Source organism: Thamnophis sirtalis, unplaced genomic scaffold (assembly GCF_051295495.1).
Source record: "Thamnophis sirtalis isolate CommonGarterSnake01/CBP01778 unplaced genomic scaffold, rThaSir2_p1.2 scaffold_3, whole genome shotgun sequence".
Taxonomy (NCBI): Eukaryota; Metazoa; Chordata; class Lepidosauria; order Squamata; family Natricidae; genus Thamnophis; species Thamnophis sirtalis.
Window position 1 is genome coordinate 69,992,325 of NW_028261383.1, and position 20,320 is coordinate 70,012,644.

The 20,320-nt window shown below is 39.7% G+C and overlaps 1 protein-coding gene across 9 annotated transcripts in view; it reads left to right on the forward strand.

The window, feature by feature from the left end:
* IQSEC1 (IQ motif and Sec7 domain ArfGEF 1) overlaps positions 1 to 20,320 on the forward strand; it is a 307,267-nt gene that overhangs the window by 30,725 nt on the left and 256,222 nt on the right. For all 9 annotated transcript variants that reach the window (XM_087709086.1, XM_087709092.1, XM_087709094.1 and 6 more), the window contains exon 2: positions 19,045 to 19,074. In XM_087709086.1, coding sequence (XP_087565212.1) covers positions 19,045 to 19,074 — 30 coding nt within the window. The remainder of the gene's footprint in view (positions 1 to 19,044; positions 19,075 to 20,320) is intronic.

The following is a 20,320-nucleotide window of genomic DNA, read 5'->3' on the forward strand; positions in this document are numbered from 1 at the left end:
GCAGTGGAAAAAGAGGTGGTTCCATTCCCCAAACTATTCTTAGACATTGTCCAGCGACAGTGGGTCTCCCTGGGGTCTGGTCCCTTCCCTAACAATCAGGACAAATGTTTTTACAACATTGGTCCAGATTTAGCCAAGGCTTTTGAGATTCCCACAGTGGATGCACCTGTCACAGCCCTGCCATCAAAAACAGTGATTTCAGGCTCCCCTGAGGAAGCCTCTGTCCTGAGGACAAGAGGTCAGACCAGACCATGATCAAATGCCACTAGGCTGCTGCCTGGGAAGTCAGGCCCTCCACAGAGTCATCTTTCTTTACCAGAGTTTCCTTGCTTTGGGTGAAGCAACTACAGGGTTCTCTTCACCGATTCCAGAGCTCATCAAGATCTCAATAAATTAAAGACAGCTATGGTGTTTTTGGTGGACGCATCCCTGAATGCAACTCGGTTTGCGTCCAAGTCTATTGCCTCGGTGGTAGCAACCAGACATATCCTTTGGCTTAAACTGTGGCAGGTGGACTCCAGGCACAAGTGGAGACTAGCGTCTCTCCCCTTTGCAGGCAGTCAGATCTTTGGGGTTCCTTTAGAACCTCTGCTCATCGAATCTAAGGACAAATGCAAGGTTTTGCTATCTCTCTATAGATGGTCAGAGATTTGCACTTCTCCTTACTAGCAATTCTCGCCCTTTTAGGGGTCAGACGGGGGATTCAACCTCCCCCATCCACAATGCCAACTTCCCACCAAACAGGGTCAGTAGCAGAATAGAACCAGCAGAAACGCCCAGAGATTCCCAACCAAGAGATCTTTCAGAGATGGGGAGGTCATCCCTTCCGGCAGCAAAAGGGACTGCCTGGAGAACCTTCCAATTGGGGGCTGATTGGCTTTCTTTGCTGACAAATGGGAGGAGATAACCACAGACACTTGGGTAAGGGAGACCATGAAATTTGAGCTTTCCCTGGAATTTCTCTCCAGTCCTTTGAGGTGCTTCACCCAGGACAAGCGGTTTCTTATGCAACAGGCTATCCAGTATCTCTTGGAGATTCAAGCAGTCCAGCCTGTTCTGGAGGGACAACAAGGGAGGGGGTTTTACTCTCTCTTGTTCATTGTTCCCAAAACCTTGCGGGACTGGAAAGTGATTCTCGATCTGAAATGCTTGAACTGCCATACTGTTTACCAGCGGTTCAAAATGCATTTGCTCCAGACCATTGTGGAAGTGTCCAGGGGGACACTTTCTCACATCTATGGATTTGATAGAGGCCTGGCTCCATGTGCCCTTTCACACCAGTCAAAGGCAGTTTCTCCACTTCTCTTATGTGAGGAAACGTTTCCAATACAGGGCTCTCTCTTTTTGGTCTCTTCCACCCCCAGGGTGTTTCCCAAGCTGCTAGCAGCATTGGCAGCTCTCTTCTGCTCCAAACCAATCAGAGTCCAGTGCTATCTGGACCACATCCTTCTTCAGTCGAGATCAGCAGTCCAAGCAACAAGAGACCTGAACATCACCATCCAGATCCTGTGGGATCACGGGTTCTCAATAAACCTAGAGAAAAGCCACTTACACCCAACACGTCTCCTTCATCTTGGGGCATCATTGACACCACAGAGGTCCAGCCTTTTGGGACCTAGCAGAACATGTGTGAAGCCAGAGGCAGGTTCAACTACTGCTTCTTTCCCAACTGCTCGGGAAGATGGTCCTGCTTCACAATAGTTCCCTGGGCTTGGCTGCACAGAAGATGCCTCCAGTGGTTTCTTCTTCTGCAGCAAAGGGTCGAGAGGAGCTGTTCAGTGATCACTGTGCAGGTACCAACATGGATGACCAGATCTCTGGGTTGTGGTTGTCCCCGGCCATATCCAGGTGATCCCTGTTCAAGGAACTGGACCAACTGATGTTGACAACAGATGTAAGTCTTTTTGGCTTGGGGGCTCACTCCAGATGACTTCAAGCCAGTGGTCCCAGTCAGACCTGAGCTACAAAAAATTGGCTAAAGCTTTGGGTGGTCTACCTAGTCCTCATCCACTTCTGGGATCTTGTAGCTGACAGACACATCCTGATCGTCATGGACAACATATCTGCTAAGGCCCACATCAACCGCCAGGGGAGGACATGCTCCGTCCCTAATGCAGGAGGCCAAAAATCTGGACATCTGGGTGGAGGTGTACCTGCTGTCGATACAAGGGACCACATCTCCTTGGTGGCGAATGTGCAGGTGGAAGGGCTCAGCCTCTTTCAAATCGACCATGCAGAATGGCATCTGCACCCAAGCCTGTTCAGGGATCTGATCCTTGTATTTGGCCTTCCGGTCCACAACCTCTTCACCACCTCAGTCAACTGCCAAGGTATTACACAAGGTACGCAGTTCCTGGCTCGAAGAGAGCAGACACACTTTGTTGCTCATGGCCTCTGGGGCAGTTGTATGCCTTTCCCCCTCTTCCACTCATCCAGAGAGTCATCAGGAAGATGCTGTGGGAGGGTGCGGAACTCCTGCTCTTGGCACCACACTGGCCCAGCGACCTTTGTTTGCAGATTTGATGAATCTGTCAGTCACCCCTCCCTGGAGACTTCCACCTTCCAAGATCATGCTCAGCCAGGGGTTGCTGATCCACCTGGGCCCTCAGTGGCTCCATTTGACCACCTGAGTATGGACAACCTTTCCCTGGCTGTCATCAGGACCATACAGGCTTCACGATGGTCCTCAACCAACCGTATTTATGACGTCCACTGGTGCTCAAGTAAAAATGTCATTCCCACAACTCCTTCCATCCCTAGTATCCTCAAATTTCTCCAACAGGGACTGGACAGCGGATTGGCCCCTAACACCCTTAAGAGACAGGTAGCAGCCCTATCATCATTCCTGAATTGTGGGTCCTCTGTTTCTCTTGGCAACAACCCCCTGATTTGATGATTTCTCAAAGGCTCTACTAACCTCAGGCTCCTGGTCATCCATAGGTATCCAACTTGGGACTTGACCAAGGTATTGGACACCCTTACCAGTCCTCTATTTTAGCCCTTGAGTTCCACCTGCCTATGCTATCTTTCTCTCAAGGTAGCATTCCTGGTGGCCATAACATTGGCCAGGTGGGTATCTGAACTTGCAGCCCTGTCCATGAGGCAGGACATCTGTGTATTCCATTCAGACAGGGTGGTGCTAAGGCTAGAGCCATCCTTTGTCCTGAAAGTGAACACTGGGTTTCATAGGGCTCAAGAACTGGTACTACCAAACTTCTGTCCTGCACCAGTTCATCATTAGAACGTAAGTGGCACACGTTAGATGTTCACAGAGCCCTTTGTATTTACATCAGGAGGCTCTGATCTAAGACACTCAGAGGCCTTGTTCATTTCCTTCCACCCAGCCACAATAGGAAACAGGGCTACTTCATTTTCCTTGAGTCATTGGATCAGGGCCTGCATTGCAAAATCATACGAAGTGCAGTTGTAACCACTGCTGCAACACAACACATTCCACCAGAAGTGCTACCTGGGTAACACAGGCCTCAATTGAAGAGATCTGTTGGGCCGCTACTTGGACCTCTCCGTTTTCATTTATTTGCCATTACAAATTAGACAAATATGCATTGGCAGAGGCCGCTTTTGGCAGGAGGGTTCTTCAACATGTGTGCACAGATCAAGGGGTCTCAGCCCAGACAATGGTCAACCCTTGAGGACAAGCCAGGCTTTGGTATGTCTCATTATTGGATGCTATCTCCACCAACTATGGAGAATGGGTGTTGGTCTTATCAGAGATGCCCGTTCTCTTGGCAGTGTAGATAGCATCCAGCCCCACCCTGATTGGTGTCCAGCCCTAGACTAGTGAGGAGAGGCATGGGCAATTAACATGTCTGCAGTGTCACTTTCGTCAAAAGCTGGGAGGAGCTACCAGAGGAGGCGTGTCATCACAGATTGTAGACTCAGTCAGATTGGATACTTGTGGAGTTAATCCATTCCTGGATGCTATTCCTGGATGCTATCTCCACCACCAAGAGAACGGGCATCTCAGGTAAGACCAATGCCCATTCTACAAACCACCTGAGGATAGGAAAAGAAGTAATGAATGGATGGTCATTAAAGAGACATTTAACTTAGAACTAAGGAAAAATTTCCTGACAGTGAGAACAAATAATCAGTGGAATGATTTACCCCTGGAAGCTTTGGACATTGGAGGGTTTTAAGAAGAGATTGGGCAACTATATTTGTGCTGATAAATAAATAAAGGGAGACTAGTATAGATCTGTTTCAAGCTATTTAGCTCTCATCAGCTAGCCATACCCTTACTGGGATTCGAACCTGTGCTGTATTGCATCTTAGGCAGATGTGTTAACCACTAAGCCACAGAGTTCGACTCCTTATCAGCTGAGCCAGGGTGATAGGTATCTATTTATTTATCAGTACAAATACAACACATATGTAACAAAAAGGCAACATTAAAAATATTGGGTTTCTGTCTGGATGGTCTCTTGTGACGAGCCGATGGACAGAGAATGGAAGTAGTGAACTTCCTCCCATATTTGGGCAGACCGGGGGTTGTAACTCTAAATAGATACCTATCACCCTGGCTCAGCTGATAAGGAGTCGAACTCTGTGGCTTAGTGGTTAACACATCTGCCTAAGATGCAATACAGCACAGGTTCGAATCCCAGTAAGGGTATGGCTAGCTGATGAGAGCTAAATAGCTTGAAATAGATATATACTAGTCTCCCTTTATTTATTTATCAGCACAAATAAAACACATATGTAACAAAAAGGCAACAGTAAAAATATTGGGTTTCTGTCTGGATGGTCTCTTGTGACGAGCCGATGGATAGAGAATGGAAGTAATGAACTTCCTCCCATATTTGGGCATACTGGGGCTTGTAACTCTAAATAGATACCTATTACCCCAGCTCAGTTGATAAGAAGTCGAACTCTGTGGCTTAGTGGTTAACACATCTGCCTAAGATGCAATACAGCACAGGTTCGAATCCCAGTAAGGGTATGGCTAGCTGATGAGAGCTAAATAGCTTGAAATAGATATATACTAGTCTCCCTTTATTTATTTATCAGCACAAATAAAACACATATGTAACAAAAAGGCAACAGTAAAAATATTGGGTTTCTGTCTGGATGGTCTCTTGTGACGAGCCGATGGATAGAGAATGGAAGTAATGAACTTCCTCCCATATTTGGGCATACTGGGGCTTGTAACTCTAAATAGATACCTATTACCCCAGCTCAGTTGATAAGAAGTCGAACTCTGTGGCTTAGTGGTTAACACATCTGCCTAAGATGCAATACAGCACAGGTTTGAATCCCAGTAAGGGTATGGCTAGCTGATGAGAGCTAAATAGCTTGAAATAGATCTATACTAGTCTCCCTTTATTTATTTATCAGCACAAATACAACGTGTGTGCGTGTGTGTGTGTGTGTGTGTGTGTGTGTGTAGTATTTGGGCTGATAAATAAATAAAGGGAGACTAGTATAGATCTATTTCAAGCTATTTAGCTCTCATCAGCTAGCCATACCCTTACTGGGATTCGAATCTGGGCTGTATTGCATATTAGGCAGATGTATTAACCACTAAGCCACAGAGTTCGACTCCTTATCAGCTGAGCCAGGGAGAAAGGTATATGTTTAAAGTCACAACCCCTGGTATGCCCCAATTATGGGAGGAAGCTAACTGCTTCCATTCTCTGTCCATCGGCTCGTCCCAAGAGACCATCCAGACAGAAAGCCCAATATTTTACTGTTGCCTTTTTGTTACATTTGTGTAGTATTTGTGCTGATAAATAAATAAAGGGAGACTATATATACACACACACATACACACACACACACACATATACACACATACACTATACATACATACATATATACATATAAGCTTACTGTACATATGTATATAAAATAATAGTGTTGGAAGGGACCTTAGAGGTCTTCTAGCTCTCATTTGCTCTCTTTCTCTCACCCCCCCCTCTCACACACACACATGCACACACATGCACACTGCAACTCTATAATGATTGTATATAAGGATCAAATAACGTGGTAAGGAACAATTTGTTCTTTTACCCAAACTGTTATTGACATGTTTGCTTACGTACGCTGTTGCTAGGTAAGTAATATAATCAGTAATATAAACAGATAATTTGTATCCAGAGCAATTTGTTTACCTTTTGACTTCTCAGTCCATCAAAAGATAATGACTTTCTTCCTGTTTATTCATAGTTTATTACAGCACTGATTGAGTCTTTCCTGATAAGCAATAATTTCCTGGATTTGCTATCTGTAGCTGGCCTTTACGTTTTGGAGAAAGTCATTAATAAAATGCAAAGACCATACTGGCTGTGTATCATTTAATAACTACATTTATCATGAGATCCAAAACTGCATTTGTGGCATGCAAATTTATATTGCTGCATAGCATAAAAGGATCACATTATGGTGTATCACTAATGAAGTTGACAGAACAAATTATTCACAGAGGGTTAATTGAGAGTTTTCAGGTGGTATTCTAATATATGATTAAAAGTAAAAAGCATTTCCAACATTACCGTAAGAATAACTGCAAAGCTCACCATTTAAAAATTATATATTGGGTTAGTGAAAAATCCATGAATACTGGAGGATCATTGTTCTGCTGTGTGGTGTCTATACTTTATAAGTAAACTCCACCTTTGCACAAAAGGCTATTGAGCCCTGCTTCTTAGCGATCTTCCACTTTTCTTGCTAGTTGTCTTCTACTAACCATTTCTATTGCTTAGTGCTCCTTTAGTTTGTCTTAGTCTTTCATATCAGATCCCGCAATGTTGCTCATCCTGCATGGTCCTTAGAGCAATTTGTAGGAAATGCTGCAATAGTGGCAGCACGTTTCTACTCTTCAGTGGCTATTGCTGAAGCTAGAGTGTAAACTTGTTTTTATTCTGGGGGTAGGGGTCTATTAGTTGTAGCTCCACTAGTAACACTGGTGTCAGTTCCACCTATTTTATTGCCTCAACTGGCACCTCTTCAATCACCATGTTGCATTTATAATAACGGTATGTTTTTCAACCCTTTTCTTCAAGATAATCATTTATAATGCTGCTGTTCACATCACAAAGCCTGGATCCTATATTCTGGCATCCAGAACAGTTGTGCATTTGATCATGGGACCAGGTTTCTGATAAGGGGCTGTTGTAATACAAATAGCTTTCCCATTTGGTTTAGAAATCAAGCAGCTTGCGTACTCTATGTAGATACAATGCACCTCCTATGACAAGACTCTGCTACAGTTTAGAAACAGCTCTGCCATGAATCACAATTAAAACCTCTCACTGCTATGAATATAGATTTGGCTTAGCTCCACCAGCAATCAGGACAGTGTAGACAAGAGAATTGGCCATCATCACAGTGGTTATGTAAATGAAATGAAATGAAGACTATGCAACCTTTTATTTTCTGTTTGGCAAGGATGAGTTAGCAATTGCCAAGTAAAATCCTACTCCTTCAGGAGTCCCATGTAACAATTTTGTATAGAATTTTTAAACTTCTTTTCCTCTAATATATTTTTCCCATATTGGAAATCTTCCCTATTTCTATTGATATCCCTTGAAATTACCATACAGCATTTGTCCACTCTAATGCCTTTTCAGATAACAGCTTTTTTATTACTTCTGTGTTAGCCAAGCGAGCCAGTGAACTCTGTCTCTATGTTAAGCTTTATTTAATTTCCATAGAGAAAAATCCTCCAAAGAATTCTTTCTTATTTAAGACAATATATAACTTTCAATAAAACTTGATCCTCCTTACATTTTTCTAGAATCATAAATCCAGTTTGGAAAAATCCTTGTATGCTTTTAATATATAGTGCATGATTTCACTCTACTTTTATGTTGTTATTTATCTTTTACTTTGGATATAGGAAGGTAATAAAACTAACTCTTAATATGTAAGCCAGTGATCATAACACAGACAACCTCTGTTGTGATTTAACCAAGTAGCCACATCTTACTGGCATCTGGGGTCCTTCTACAAAGAGTTAGAGCAGTTTTTAGAAAATTCTGCAATAGTGGTAGCAGTAGTGGCACTTGTACAAAAAGTTAGGTTTCTCTGCCAGCTCTTTTCCAAAGGTTGTATGTTTTGACATTTGATGACACAACTGATTTGGCCTTTGTTAATCTGACACTATTGCTCTCACCTTTGAGCCATTTAGGGTACAGCATTGAGAGAGTTATTTTGTGCTCATTTTTTTCCTAGTTGCCTCTCTGCTTCTAAATATGGTAGTTTTCTACTCATCATTCTCACTAATCAGGAGAACTGATTATGTAGTTGCAGTATGCAATTTCATGAATTCAAATCCCTTACTTAGATTTGAAGGAAGTCCATTTCAGGTTCAGGCACTTGTGGGAAGAACTACAAGCTAAAAAAAACAGGATTCTTGCCCCAAACCGTATGCTCTGGAATATTATAAATTTCCAAATTTTTATTCCATCAAAGATGCAAAAGAAAAGGAGGTTCCTTGATATTATGGTCAACTCAGTCTAACTTTAATAGAACATGCAAGCAAGACTGTGCTTATGGCTGGCAACTGGAATGACAGTTATAAATAATGAAATATTGAGGAAGAAAATGCAATAAAATATAGAAACAGCAATGAAAACAGAATGACTTACTAAATCCTATTATTTCTTCACTGCTAGCACAAGTCTTCACATAACAAAATTATGCCTATATTCATAGATATTTCAAGATAGAATACACAGAAACCAAAGTGATATTATTAGTACCATGTTTCCCTGAAAATAAGACAGGGTCTTATTTTCTTTTGCCCCATGAAATGTGGCCTTGAGCTTATTATAGGGGGAGGGCTTATTGTTTTGGGGTTGCCGGGCAGCTGCTCCCTTGTGAGCGGGCTCCCAAGGAGCCGGGCACAACCTCAGGAGCGAAGCAGCCATGAGGTGACCACGCTCATGATCAACCGCCCAGCAAATTCCTGGTGGCTGCAGGGAGAGCTGGGCCAAGGCATGGTGAGGCTGGGAGGCATGCTTGCTGGGGGCGGAACAGCGCCATGCACTGACCTAGGGGATATCCCTAATGTGCCAAGCCGCGGGAGCTGGGGGGCAGGCAGAGCGCCACATGCCTTGGTGCCTTAGGGATACCCCCTAGGTCAGTGAATGGCGCTCTGCCTGGCTGGAGAGGGGGTTTGCCGGGAGGCTGCTTGTGAGCATGGTCACCTCATGGCTGCTTCACCCCTGAGGCTGTGCCTGGCTCTTCGGGAGGCCGCTCACAAGAGAGCAGCCACCCGGCAACTCCCCCCTCCGACCAGGCAGAACATCACTCCCCAACCTAGCAGTATCCCAAAGGCAGCGCCTTTCCCCCCGGCTCCTGTGGCTTGACGCCTTTGGGATACTGCTAGGTCGGTGAGTGGTGCTCTGCTTGGCCAGAGAGGGGGTTGTCCAGGGGGCTTATTTTTGGGGATGGGCTTATATTTTTGCCCACACAAAAAATGTGGTAACGTGTTAGTTTCAGGACAGGTCGTATTTTCTGGGAAACACGGTGGTGGGAAAAGGTAGAAGAGCCCAATTATAGCCGTATATGTGTGACTCAAAGTACAATCAGTAGAGTCAGATGAACAAATGTCAAATCACTTTGCCAGCAATTTTGTTTTCAATATTTTAATATATATTTCAATATATTTTGTTTTCAAATAACAAAATATAACCTTCTCAAAATTGCTGGCAAAGAAGCCTAACGTTTTGTAGATGGACCCCAGGGGCCAGCAGGATATAGCTGCTTGACTAAATCAGAACATATCATGAACAAGTTAAAGTAGAAGAAGAAAGCCAATCAATATCCACATTATGATCTTGAGCATATACCAGTATTTTCAAGGATAGCATAAGGAATTGCTTTCAAGTCTTGAACTTCATTGACCAGGAAGCAGAAGAACTGTGGAATGAAATTAAAGTAGTTGTCAAAGATAAATGTGAAAAGAGACTGCCAAGACCAAGGAGCAGGAAAACAAATAAACTGGATGTCACAACAATTGAGAACAATCTTGAAAATTGCCAAGAAGGGAAGACAAGCCAAAGTCAAGAAAAACAAAGATTCCAGGAAGCAACCTAAAAAAAACTTTCTAAGATTTGGTAGAAGAGAGAAGAAACTATTACAATGGCATTGAAGTAGACACAAAAAACCAATGAAATTCTTCCAAAGAAGCTTTCTAAGCTCAAAAAGAGTGGTTGAAAGTTTCACAGTGAGAGAACCAAATTTACACTAAGGAGGAATTTCCTAACAGTGAGAGCAATTAAGCAATGGAACAACCTGCCCCTTGAATTTGTGTGAGTGTGTGGGGCGAACTGTTATTTGTCCAGAGTGGTGTGAGGATTCTTGTACTGGGATTATATATGAATATAGAATATACTAAATATAATGAAATTTTGTATACCATGTTTTCCTGAGAATATGACCTACCCCCAAAACAACCCCTAACTTAATTTTCATGTCTGTGCCTAATATAAGCCCTCCCCAAAAAATAAGCCCTAGTTAAGCCCTGCCCATCATCTGGTTGTACGAGGTGGGATGAGGCACATGTGAAAAAATCAAGCTAGTGCGGGAGTGGGGGGATGGAAGTGCCCCATGTGCCCTGCACCCACTTCCCTTAGGACCACCGCAACCAGGCCTCCCATGCCCAACATCTGTCATGCCACTTCCCGACTTCCGTGGTCACTTGCAGACACCATGTGGCACATTGTGCCGATGCTACCAGCCATGCATGCAATGGCACATAACACTACACAATCTCCTGCTGCAAGCAGTGGCACTGACATGACAAGCCATGTGGCGTCTGGTCACGTGCAGCTGCAGAAGTCAGTCAGTCAGTGGTGCAATAGGTGGCAGGGTGTGGGAGGCCTGGTTACAGTAGTCATAAGGTGAGCGGGTAAAATATCTCCTAAAAATAAGACCTGAAGCTTATTTTGGAACCCAAAAGACAATACGACCGGGTCTTATTTTCAGAGAATCGTGTTAGTAGAGATGTCAAAATACAAGATTCCTCAGAAGATATTCCCTATTTACTACTAGGAGATCAGAAAGATAAAAAAGAAAGACCGAATACCAGCAGCTGGCTGAATAGATTCAATTACATAGATGATGAGTGTCCAACTGGAAGACCAAAGTACTAGACTGTATAGAGATCATCCTGAAGAAAAACTATTTGTGTAATCATAGTCAATAGCTGCATTTACACACACACACACACACACACACACACACACTATTATCTGACTCTCAGAAAAAGGCAGGTAGTAATGCTATCATTAAAAGAAGAAACTATGGCTGAATTAGTGCAACTTCAGCAATTTGGATGCTTGTTTAGAGTTTGACAGCTAAAGCTGCTAGAATGAAATCTTAAATTATAGCCATTTATCTGTTTTGAAAATATGGATTTGAAAGCTTCACGTTGCCAAAGCTTCAACTACTTCAATATTTTTCTGTATAATATATATAATCTATAAATTCTTTATAGCATTGAACATATCTATTGATACCGCTCTCATATAGAATAATGTTGAAGGAATAAACAATGTAAGTATGAAAGCAAGGACACAAATGTGTGTGCCACATTATAGAATTTAGTTTTATGAGAACAGGTTGAAGGAGGTAAGTCTAGCAAAAAAGAATTCATGCTATATATAGTATATTTATACTGCGCCATATTTTTGCCAATTATTATCATTTTAGCTGAATAAACTGCATATCATGTTGCAATTGAAATAATAATAGGCATGAAGGAATGCAGCACAGTTTACAGTATAGCTGGAAGAGTGTTAAGATGTGCAAAATCTGGAACAAAGGTAAAAAATACTCTATGGTGAGGAATGATTGCTTGTCAAAAATGCAGGTGCATAAGCATGCGCTTCCATCAACTTTGTTACATGGAAAATGTCAAGGAAGTCAAAGACCTAGTTGTAGTAAGATGGACTTGAAGAGATCATCAAAATGCATAAGTAATTTCAAAGACAAAAAATAGGTGGTATGGAAATAAAGATGATATGAAAGTAAGGAAAGCTAGACTGGAACCATTCCACTCTTCCTATTCTGAATGAGCAATCGTGCAAAACTGGGAAAAAATACATATTTGTAAATCAAAGAAATTAAAGGCATGAGATAATAATTTTACACTTAAATAATTCACTATATCTCTTCAAACTATTATATCCATGTAAACCATCCTTCCTAGTACCACATCTATTCACCACTTCATGTACTGCCCTTTAAATATTTAAAACAAAATGAGGTGTTTTTTTTACATATTCAAATACCTTATCTATTTCTGTCCTGATCCCAAGATCATCATAATCACCACATTAATAGTTACCTTAATATATATTTTGAAAAGTGTGTGTAGTATATGTAGTCCTTGAATTATGACCATAGTGGGGACTGGAACAATTTTATGGCCTTTTTGCCGTTAAGCGAATTGAAAGAGTCATTAAGTGAATCCTGTGACCATTAAACAAATCACTCTTCCCTTACTGACTTTGCTTGATGGAAGCTGGCTGGGAAGGTCCCAAAAGACAATTAAAAGGATGTTGCAATTATTGTAAATACTTGATGGTTGCCAAGAGCCCAAATGTTGATCACACAATCATGGGGATTCTGCAATGGATATAAGTGCAATGACTGATCATAAATCACTTTTTTTCAACACAGTCATACTTTAAGCAGTCACTAAATAAATAGTTGTAAGTTGAGGACTTCCTGTAATATAATACAATAATTCTTCTAATAGATATTGAGAGGAGATTCAATGGACAGCAATATCCAATATGCTGGTAATTCTTTGTGGTTTCAAATGTGGATGAGACATCTTTAGTGGTACCCAGTGATGGGTTCCTACCGGTTCGAACCAGTAGTATTTTTTGCATGCACCAAACCAGCAGTAATGCTGGCAGCAACCCACCGCTGGTGGCACCCTGCCCTTAATTAGTACTAGCATATGAAAAAAAATCTGCCCGCTTTAAAATGTTTGATATCAATCATTTTGCTGTATTACTTGCACCAACTGAACTTAGCCCTAGTTTACCTAGTGGATTCATGGTTAGAGGTGAATTAGAAACTTTCTGTTTCTTAGCTTAGTCTCCTAAATTACTATTTATGCCTTTATTTATCAGCAAATGAATAGTTTACAGTCATTTGAGCTACAAGATTACTTCTGGAGTTTTGTTAGATTTGCAAAATAAATAAGGGCATTCTTTGAAGATATGTGTGTATAAATTCAGTAAACAAGACTTTTGCCCTGGAGTATCTTTTTCAACTCTCTAACCAGATGTGCTGACATGACGTTATAAAATTATAAAATATGTTTGTCACATACATACATGTGAGACTGATGGATCTAATAGGAAATACGTATTTGCATTTTTAAATGTCTTTACTTATTCTGTATAATGAAATATTCTAGTTTTAGTTAGAATATTTGTTTAGTTAGAATTAATTTTTAATTGCTGTTTTCTGTGTGGCAATTCTTTTTGCAAAATAAACTATTGTTTGCAGAAGTCTAAAAATTCCAAGACATTTGGAGAATAAATTGTAAAATATTGTTTAATATTCATCTCTGTATCCATTGTCCATGGATTATCAATGCATTATGTCATCGTGTCTGTGGAAGGATAAATTACCCTGAAACAAGAGATTGTTCTGTGCAAAAGTCAAGATCAAAGGTTTCTCTCTCTCTCTCTGCCTCTGCTGATCTGAATGCCAGGTGTGCAGTTTAGAAAGATAGGCAGTTACAAAGGAAAAAGGGAGAAAAAGTCTAATCTCATTAGAATCACTTGCAAGCTGCCATATAGGCTTTGGAGGAATAAAATATAAAAAGAAACCTGCCCCAGTCTGATTCCTTAGGGAAGTAAAACTCTTGACTCCATTTGGTTGAAGTGAAATGGCATTTTACTAAGAGATGCTGATTTCAGAAGAGTCAAGTGGAATCTAAAATTCCCTCATGCTAATACAAAGCTAAGACCCCTGTTTTCCCCTAGCCCTCCTGTTGTGGCCCAGCAGGATCCAGTTGAGCTGCTGATGGACTCGGATAGCGAGGAACCATATGAGTCCACCAGGGAAGATGTGGAGGACCCTGGGCAGGGTTCAGACTCAGTGCAGGGACCAGAGAGGCTGGTTGGCCACCAGGAGGTGCCTGAGGCATGGAGCAGTGGGGAGGACTCAAGGCAGTTTGTTCCTGATGCCAGACACAGAAGGGCGTAGAAACGGAAGCAGCAGCTGCGGAGGCAAACTCAGAGACGATAATTAAGCCCAGGTGGTTGTGGCTTGGCCCCTCCCAAGAGAGTATATAAGTAAAGAAGTGGGGAGGAGTCATTTACAAGACACAACCGTTTGGAATACTCTGTCTCATGTATCTATGCCTGTGGGATTTTCAACTAGTCTTGCATGTGAGTCGTGTCTGGGTCTTCAGCCAAAGCAGTTGATAAAGCCATGATTAAAGAGTAGCAAACAGCCAAGCCTGTGTCTGGGTGATTTGCAGGTTCGATGGGTGGAGGTCAGAACACCTCCCCATTATGGTCCATCCATGCAAAGCCAATCTAGTACTGACAATATGTTATGAGAAACTCTGAGGTGTTTGGGCAAAATCCACATTTGGGGCAAACAGCCTTAGATTCCAGGATTCCAGGGCACCAATACAAACTGGATTCGAAAATGCTCTGTCCTTCTTCAATGGTCAATTCCCCCTCCCAATTTCCCATAATAAAGGTATACAACTTTATTGCCCATTTGTTCCCCCTGTCCCTCACCCAACTGATGACAGAATGCCGGCAAGATGCCAAGTCAAAGCTGGTGGATCTGACAAACTTGCTTTAGAAAGATCATGTTGGAATAAGAGGCAACTGGACAGAATGTGGACAAGAGGAAGCAGTGGGTAAGAGTGTCAGGAACCAGGTGATCCATGGTGAAAGATGGAAAAGAAAATGGGAAAAGCTTGTAGTAGTTGAAGACCAAGATCCCTCTTTGGAGGGATCTCCAAAGAGTTAGAAGAAACGAGAAGTGTCAAAACAAAAACTAGGTGGTAGAAAATTGGACAGGAGTGGATTAAGGAATGTATAGAAGTAGCTTCTATGGCAATTAAAAAATAATTGTTATGTAATCACTGTATCGCTGATATGTTTTTATAAAAGAAAAACCAGTAAGTTCCGCTTGCCATGTGGTTCTATGACAACTAGATTGTAGCAAATTGTCAACATAGGCCAGAAAATAAAATTGATGCCATTTCTGGAAATGGGGAAAAGTCATTTCTATAGAAAGGAAAAAGTTTGCATAATCATGGTGAATTGTTTCTTAACGCAAGCCATTTGTGGTCATGCTGTCCCAGCTTATTAAGCGCCTGGAGATACAGTCCCACTCCGAATGTTTCTCAGAAGTGTATTTCAAGTATTGATTTTTAGAAATGTTCTAAAGTATAAAGGGAGAATAGGAGGTTGATTGCCATGAATTTTATGAGTTTAGAATGGGAGTTTTTAAAATTATTTTAATCATAACTCAGCTCTAATGTGAGAGAATATCCAAAGGTATATTTCACTTTTTTATCCTATAATGAAAATTCTAGATAAAGCAGTGATGAGTTTTTGGGCTAAATGGCCCTGGTGTAGTGATTGGTTAGTTGATTTTGTCCTGACATTTATCTAGCAGTTGTGGCTGACATCTTTGGTGGTAGAGTAAATTACTTTGTGGTGTATCTGTCAGCTGTTCACAGGTAGCACAGTTGCAAATGAAACCTTAGGATAAAAGTAAATGAGATCATTGCTGAAAAGCTCATCTCCGCTTCATTGATACCAGTTATGAAAGCCTACCCTGGAATTCTAAGTAACTTGCTTGGAACTTGACATTTCAAACATTGTTTGATTTTTATATAGTGTGCATGGGTTGGTCAGCCACCATTTTATTTGCTTGAGTTATAAATTCAGTAATGTAACAATGAAACTTGTCATTCTATTCCATATGAATTGTATGTGTTTGGATAGATAGATACTGTGTCAGAGAGAAAGAGTTTCCCCATAAGTTATTTTAGAAGTTCCATTTTAATCCAGCACTAAGGTACTTCTAGGAATAAAGTTTAAAAATAGAATAAACTTCTCTTCCCTTTTTCTTAATCATTTTTCTTTCTCCCTTCAACATCCACTAATCTCTTCTTATCCTAAAACATTTTCCATTACATCTCTGCCTTATCTCACTCCCAGGACATTAATTACCAGTTTGCACTTCTCATGAAGCTTCAGAGACAGGTACTGATTAATTCGTCTATGATATTGTGTTTCTTTTAATAATGTCATTGTTCCACATGTGCAACTCTTGGTATAAGAGAGGAAGGTATTGGTCAAAGTCAGCAATTTAGTGTGTTTCCATTTATCCTTCAATGCTGATTCCAATTAATAGCAATAGCAATAGCAGTTCGACTTATATACCGCTTCATAGGGCTTTCAGCCCTCTCTAAGCGGTTTACAGACTCAGCATATTGCCCCCAACAATCCGGGTCCTCATTTTACCCACCTCGGAAGGATGGAAGGCTGAGTCAACCCTGAGCCGGTGTGATTTGAACTGCCGAACTGCAGTTAGCAGTTAGCTGAAGTGGCCTGCAGTACTGCACTCTAACCACTGTGCCACCTCGGCTCTAACATTGAATTGATGTTAAATATCAAATATTGGGGTCTCCTTGGGATCACAGCAATGCAAGTTTCTAGCATGCTATCCCAGTATAACAGAATTTAGAACTGAATTTGGGGAAGTACAGTATGAAAGGAAGGAACAAGCTATTAAGAAGTGGCTTGGAGAAGAGATTGCACAGTCCACAAGTTGAAGCAAGCATGACAGAGAAACACAAAGAAATCAAGCCTTGATTTTGTTTCGTGTGAGATTTGATAGACAGGAACTTGGACAATAATAGAACTTCAAAGTTCTATTATTATACTCAAGAATAATGAAGTAGCATTCCTTCACTGTTTTTTTATTAAACTGGACACCTTAACAGAACTACAGAGTTGGAAGGGACATTGGAAGTCTTCAGGCCTAACCCCTCTTTAGGTCCTATATCATTTCAGACAAATCATTGTTCAATTACTTCTTAAAAGCTTCTAGTGTTGGAGCATTCACAACTTTTTGGAGACAAATTGTTCCACTGATTAATTGTTGTAACTATCAGGAAATTTCTTCTTAGTTCTATGTTTCCTTGATTAGTTCCATCCATTGCTTCTTGTTCTGCCTTCAGGTGTTTTGGACAATAGGTTGATTTCCTCTTCTTTGTGATAACTGCTTAGCTATTGGAACATTACTATCGGGAAACCCCAGTCCTTTTCATTAAACTATACATACCCAATTCCAGCAACTGTTCTTTATATGCTTTAGCCTCCAGTCACCTAATCATCGTTGTTGCTCTTATTACTTGAAACTCTCACCCTCTTCTTTTCAGTCTATAAGATTCTTCTTCTTATTACTCCTGATTAGTTCCCATTTGGACTTTCCAAAATATACAACTACCATTTTGGCCCTCTCAGATGGTGACTACTCTCTGATGTTGAAGTCAAGCTGTTCCCATACAGGAACAGCTCTATAGGAACTCTACTGCTAGTTCCAGGAAGACCAAAAAAGATTTTGTTCATTTAGTTATATTGCTTCAGTAGTAAAATTAGAAAGTTGCATTTTTCTAGGTAAAATGTAATTTTCTAGGTAAAATGTTGGATAGCATACATTTTAATAAAATCCAAATAAAACCTGGACCCTAAACTCATTAAGCGAAATATACAAGGCAGCTGACTCCAAAGTACAAGCAGGGTGTGGTATGTTAAAACAAGATCACATGGATGTTGATTATCAAGCTTATGGAGCTTTGTTATTAGGTCTCTAGAACAATGAAAAACAAAATGTAGATAGATCATTACATTGACATCAAAATAATTTTAAATGGGGAAAATGATTTGTTAACTTATATTTTGTTAAGTCACATTTTCTTTAAAATATGCAGAAAAAAATTATAATTTGGTTCTGGTTTACATGAACTAGATTACTTTTTAATTTGTTTAAATTTCCTGGCTGCTTCAAATTAGATAATAAATAAATAGAAAAAGTATGATTCAAATTATACTTCTATATAATAGTTGCATTATTTTGTAAAGAGAGAGACTTGGTGAGTTGAACATAAGCCTTTAAGGTTTTGCCAGAAATGATGAAAGTGAAATAGGAGAAGAGTTCAGAAAACAGCCGTTGCTTACATAGCAGACTGTAATCTGCTTGAATTGGTATCAGCAGGACCATGGACAGCTATGAGTACCGGCAATTCGCTTCAGTGCTTGGAACTCAATTAAATCCTGCTGCTTGCTTAGCCTATGCAACAAAATGCTTGAAAGACATTAAATTATATCAAAAGATTTCTTAGGGTGAATGGTATTTATATACTGTATGAAACATTATTAACATAAAAGGGAAAAGTACACTACATTTTTCTAAAGTATTGCTTTGTGTATATTCATTTTTATACTTCTTGTATGTAGTCTGATATCCATGAAGGAAATAGTAATAATTAATTACATTCATTGACTCTCAATGTTTAATGAGCTTTTAAGAAACAGTGCCATTTTTAAGAAGTGAAAACTCAATAGCCTATACGTGTATCCTTTTTTGTAGTATACACCATTCATACTAAAAACTGGAAAAAGATATATAGCTATTTATATATTCTATCTGGAATTATGCTTTTACTTACTGAATTGGACAGCAGTATACAGTATTTAACACTCTGATGCTAAAGGAGTCTTGTTGAATATATATAGTTAAAACAAACAAAATGAACAGAATACATTTAGATGTATTACTTCAATTGTACTCATCCCAATTTTAATTGTAATATTTGTTTTTAAAATGCATATATTTAAAGCTTATCACAATAAGCATCTATTTTAATTGTTCACTCTTACTACTGCAACTTTACTACTGTAAAAACAGGGATCTTTTGAGTGAAATATCATTGTTGTAAGTTAGCATGTAGATATGAATCTGCTGCAAATTTTTAATAAGTATTAATATATATATATTTTTTTGCAGGTCTGAAAGTGAAAATTCAAGAAGCATCAGGTATGATTTTCAGATTTCTTTCCTTTTTGGCTAAGATCAAGTGTTAGGGGTTCTTCTGATATTGAACAATTGTGACAGTTACTTATTCTACTTAAGTTTTTCTTTCTTTTTTTCTTTCTTTTCAGTAGAGACCATATATAAAAGATTTGTATCTTTAAGCAAAGTTGAGATTAGAAACATATGTTGGAAAAGTGTTATTTTATTCTTTATTATTTGTTTATGCAATGTTTGAGGATACAACGGTCTTTTAAATATATTTCTGCATATTCATGATACAAATGCTTGAAGATTTGATTTCTCATCAAAAATTGGAGTGGATGCTTCTTTCATAAGTGAGAATAAAATTTATATTTTTAATATAACTTATCAGAAGCTAAATGTTCAGCACTTTATGAGTCACTTTTTCAGTTTAGTAATTAGAAGATGACCCATCATTATTTTTGAATTATTTCTCCTTTAAGAGTCTTTTTGGTTTCTCTTGTGTATTATAAAAATTTCCTATTAGAATTTTCTAGAATGTTTAACAATATGCCTTGAGGTAGGTGTGGCCTAACTTTATTTTATTATTATTTTGGAGACTTGCTACATTCTCTGGAAAAAAATGAGAAAACTCTGGTTTACAGTGAACATTCTTAGCTCCAAAATATAGTTCAGATTTTATTGACTGTTCTTTGAACCTATTAAAGGATTTAATTTTGTTTCCAGTGCTTTTCAATATGGACTTGGAGTTGGTTTTAACAGGTAATAATTCTTGAGTGTGTTCAGAAAGTAATGAGTGTGAAGGTAAATAATAAAAAGCAATTGAATCCAAAAATGCCAGAATTGCTTATTGTAAGGCATTATAATTGCAGAAAGGTGGTATGTCTCCCTGTTTCTAATATGATTCCAGCAAAAAGCAAGAATTGTGTTTGGTGTACTTCTAGATGACTGAGGTTTTACAAATTTAGGCAATCACTAGGAACATCTTATATTCACTTTGCTTTACTGTTCTTTCCTAGAAAAAAAGATCTGTGATACACTTACTTGGATTTCAAGATCTGACTATTGCAGTTCTTTCTACATTGAGTATTTACTTCAGAAACCTATTAGCTGATATGGTGATTTGTAGAAGAACTCTGAAATAATAGTATCACATCTAAAGGCACTGAATTGCATTGATTACTACTTTGTTTCTTGGTGAAATGCCAGGGATTTGTGTTTGTGTTCATTTTGTTTTCTGTGTGTCATTGCTTCATTTTCTTGACAG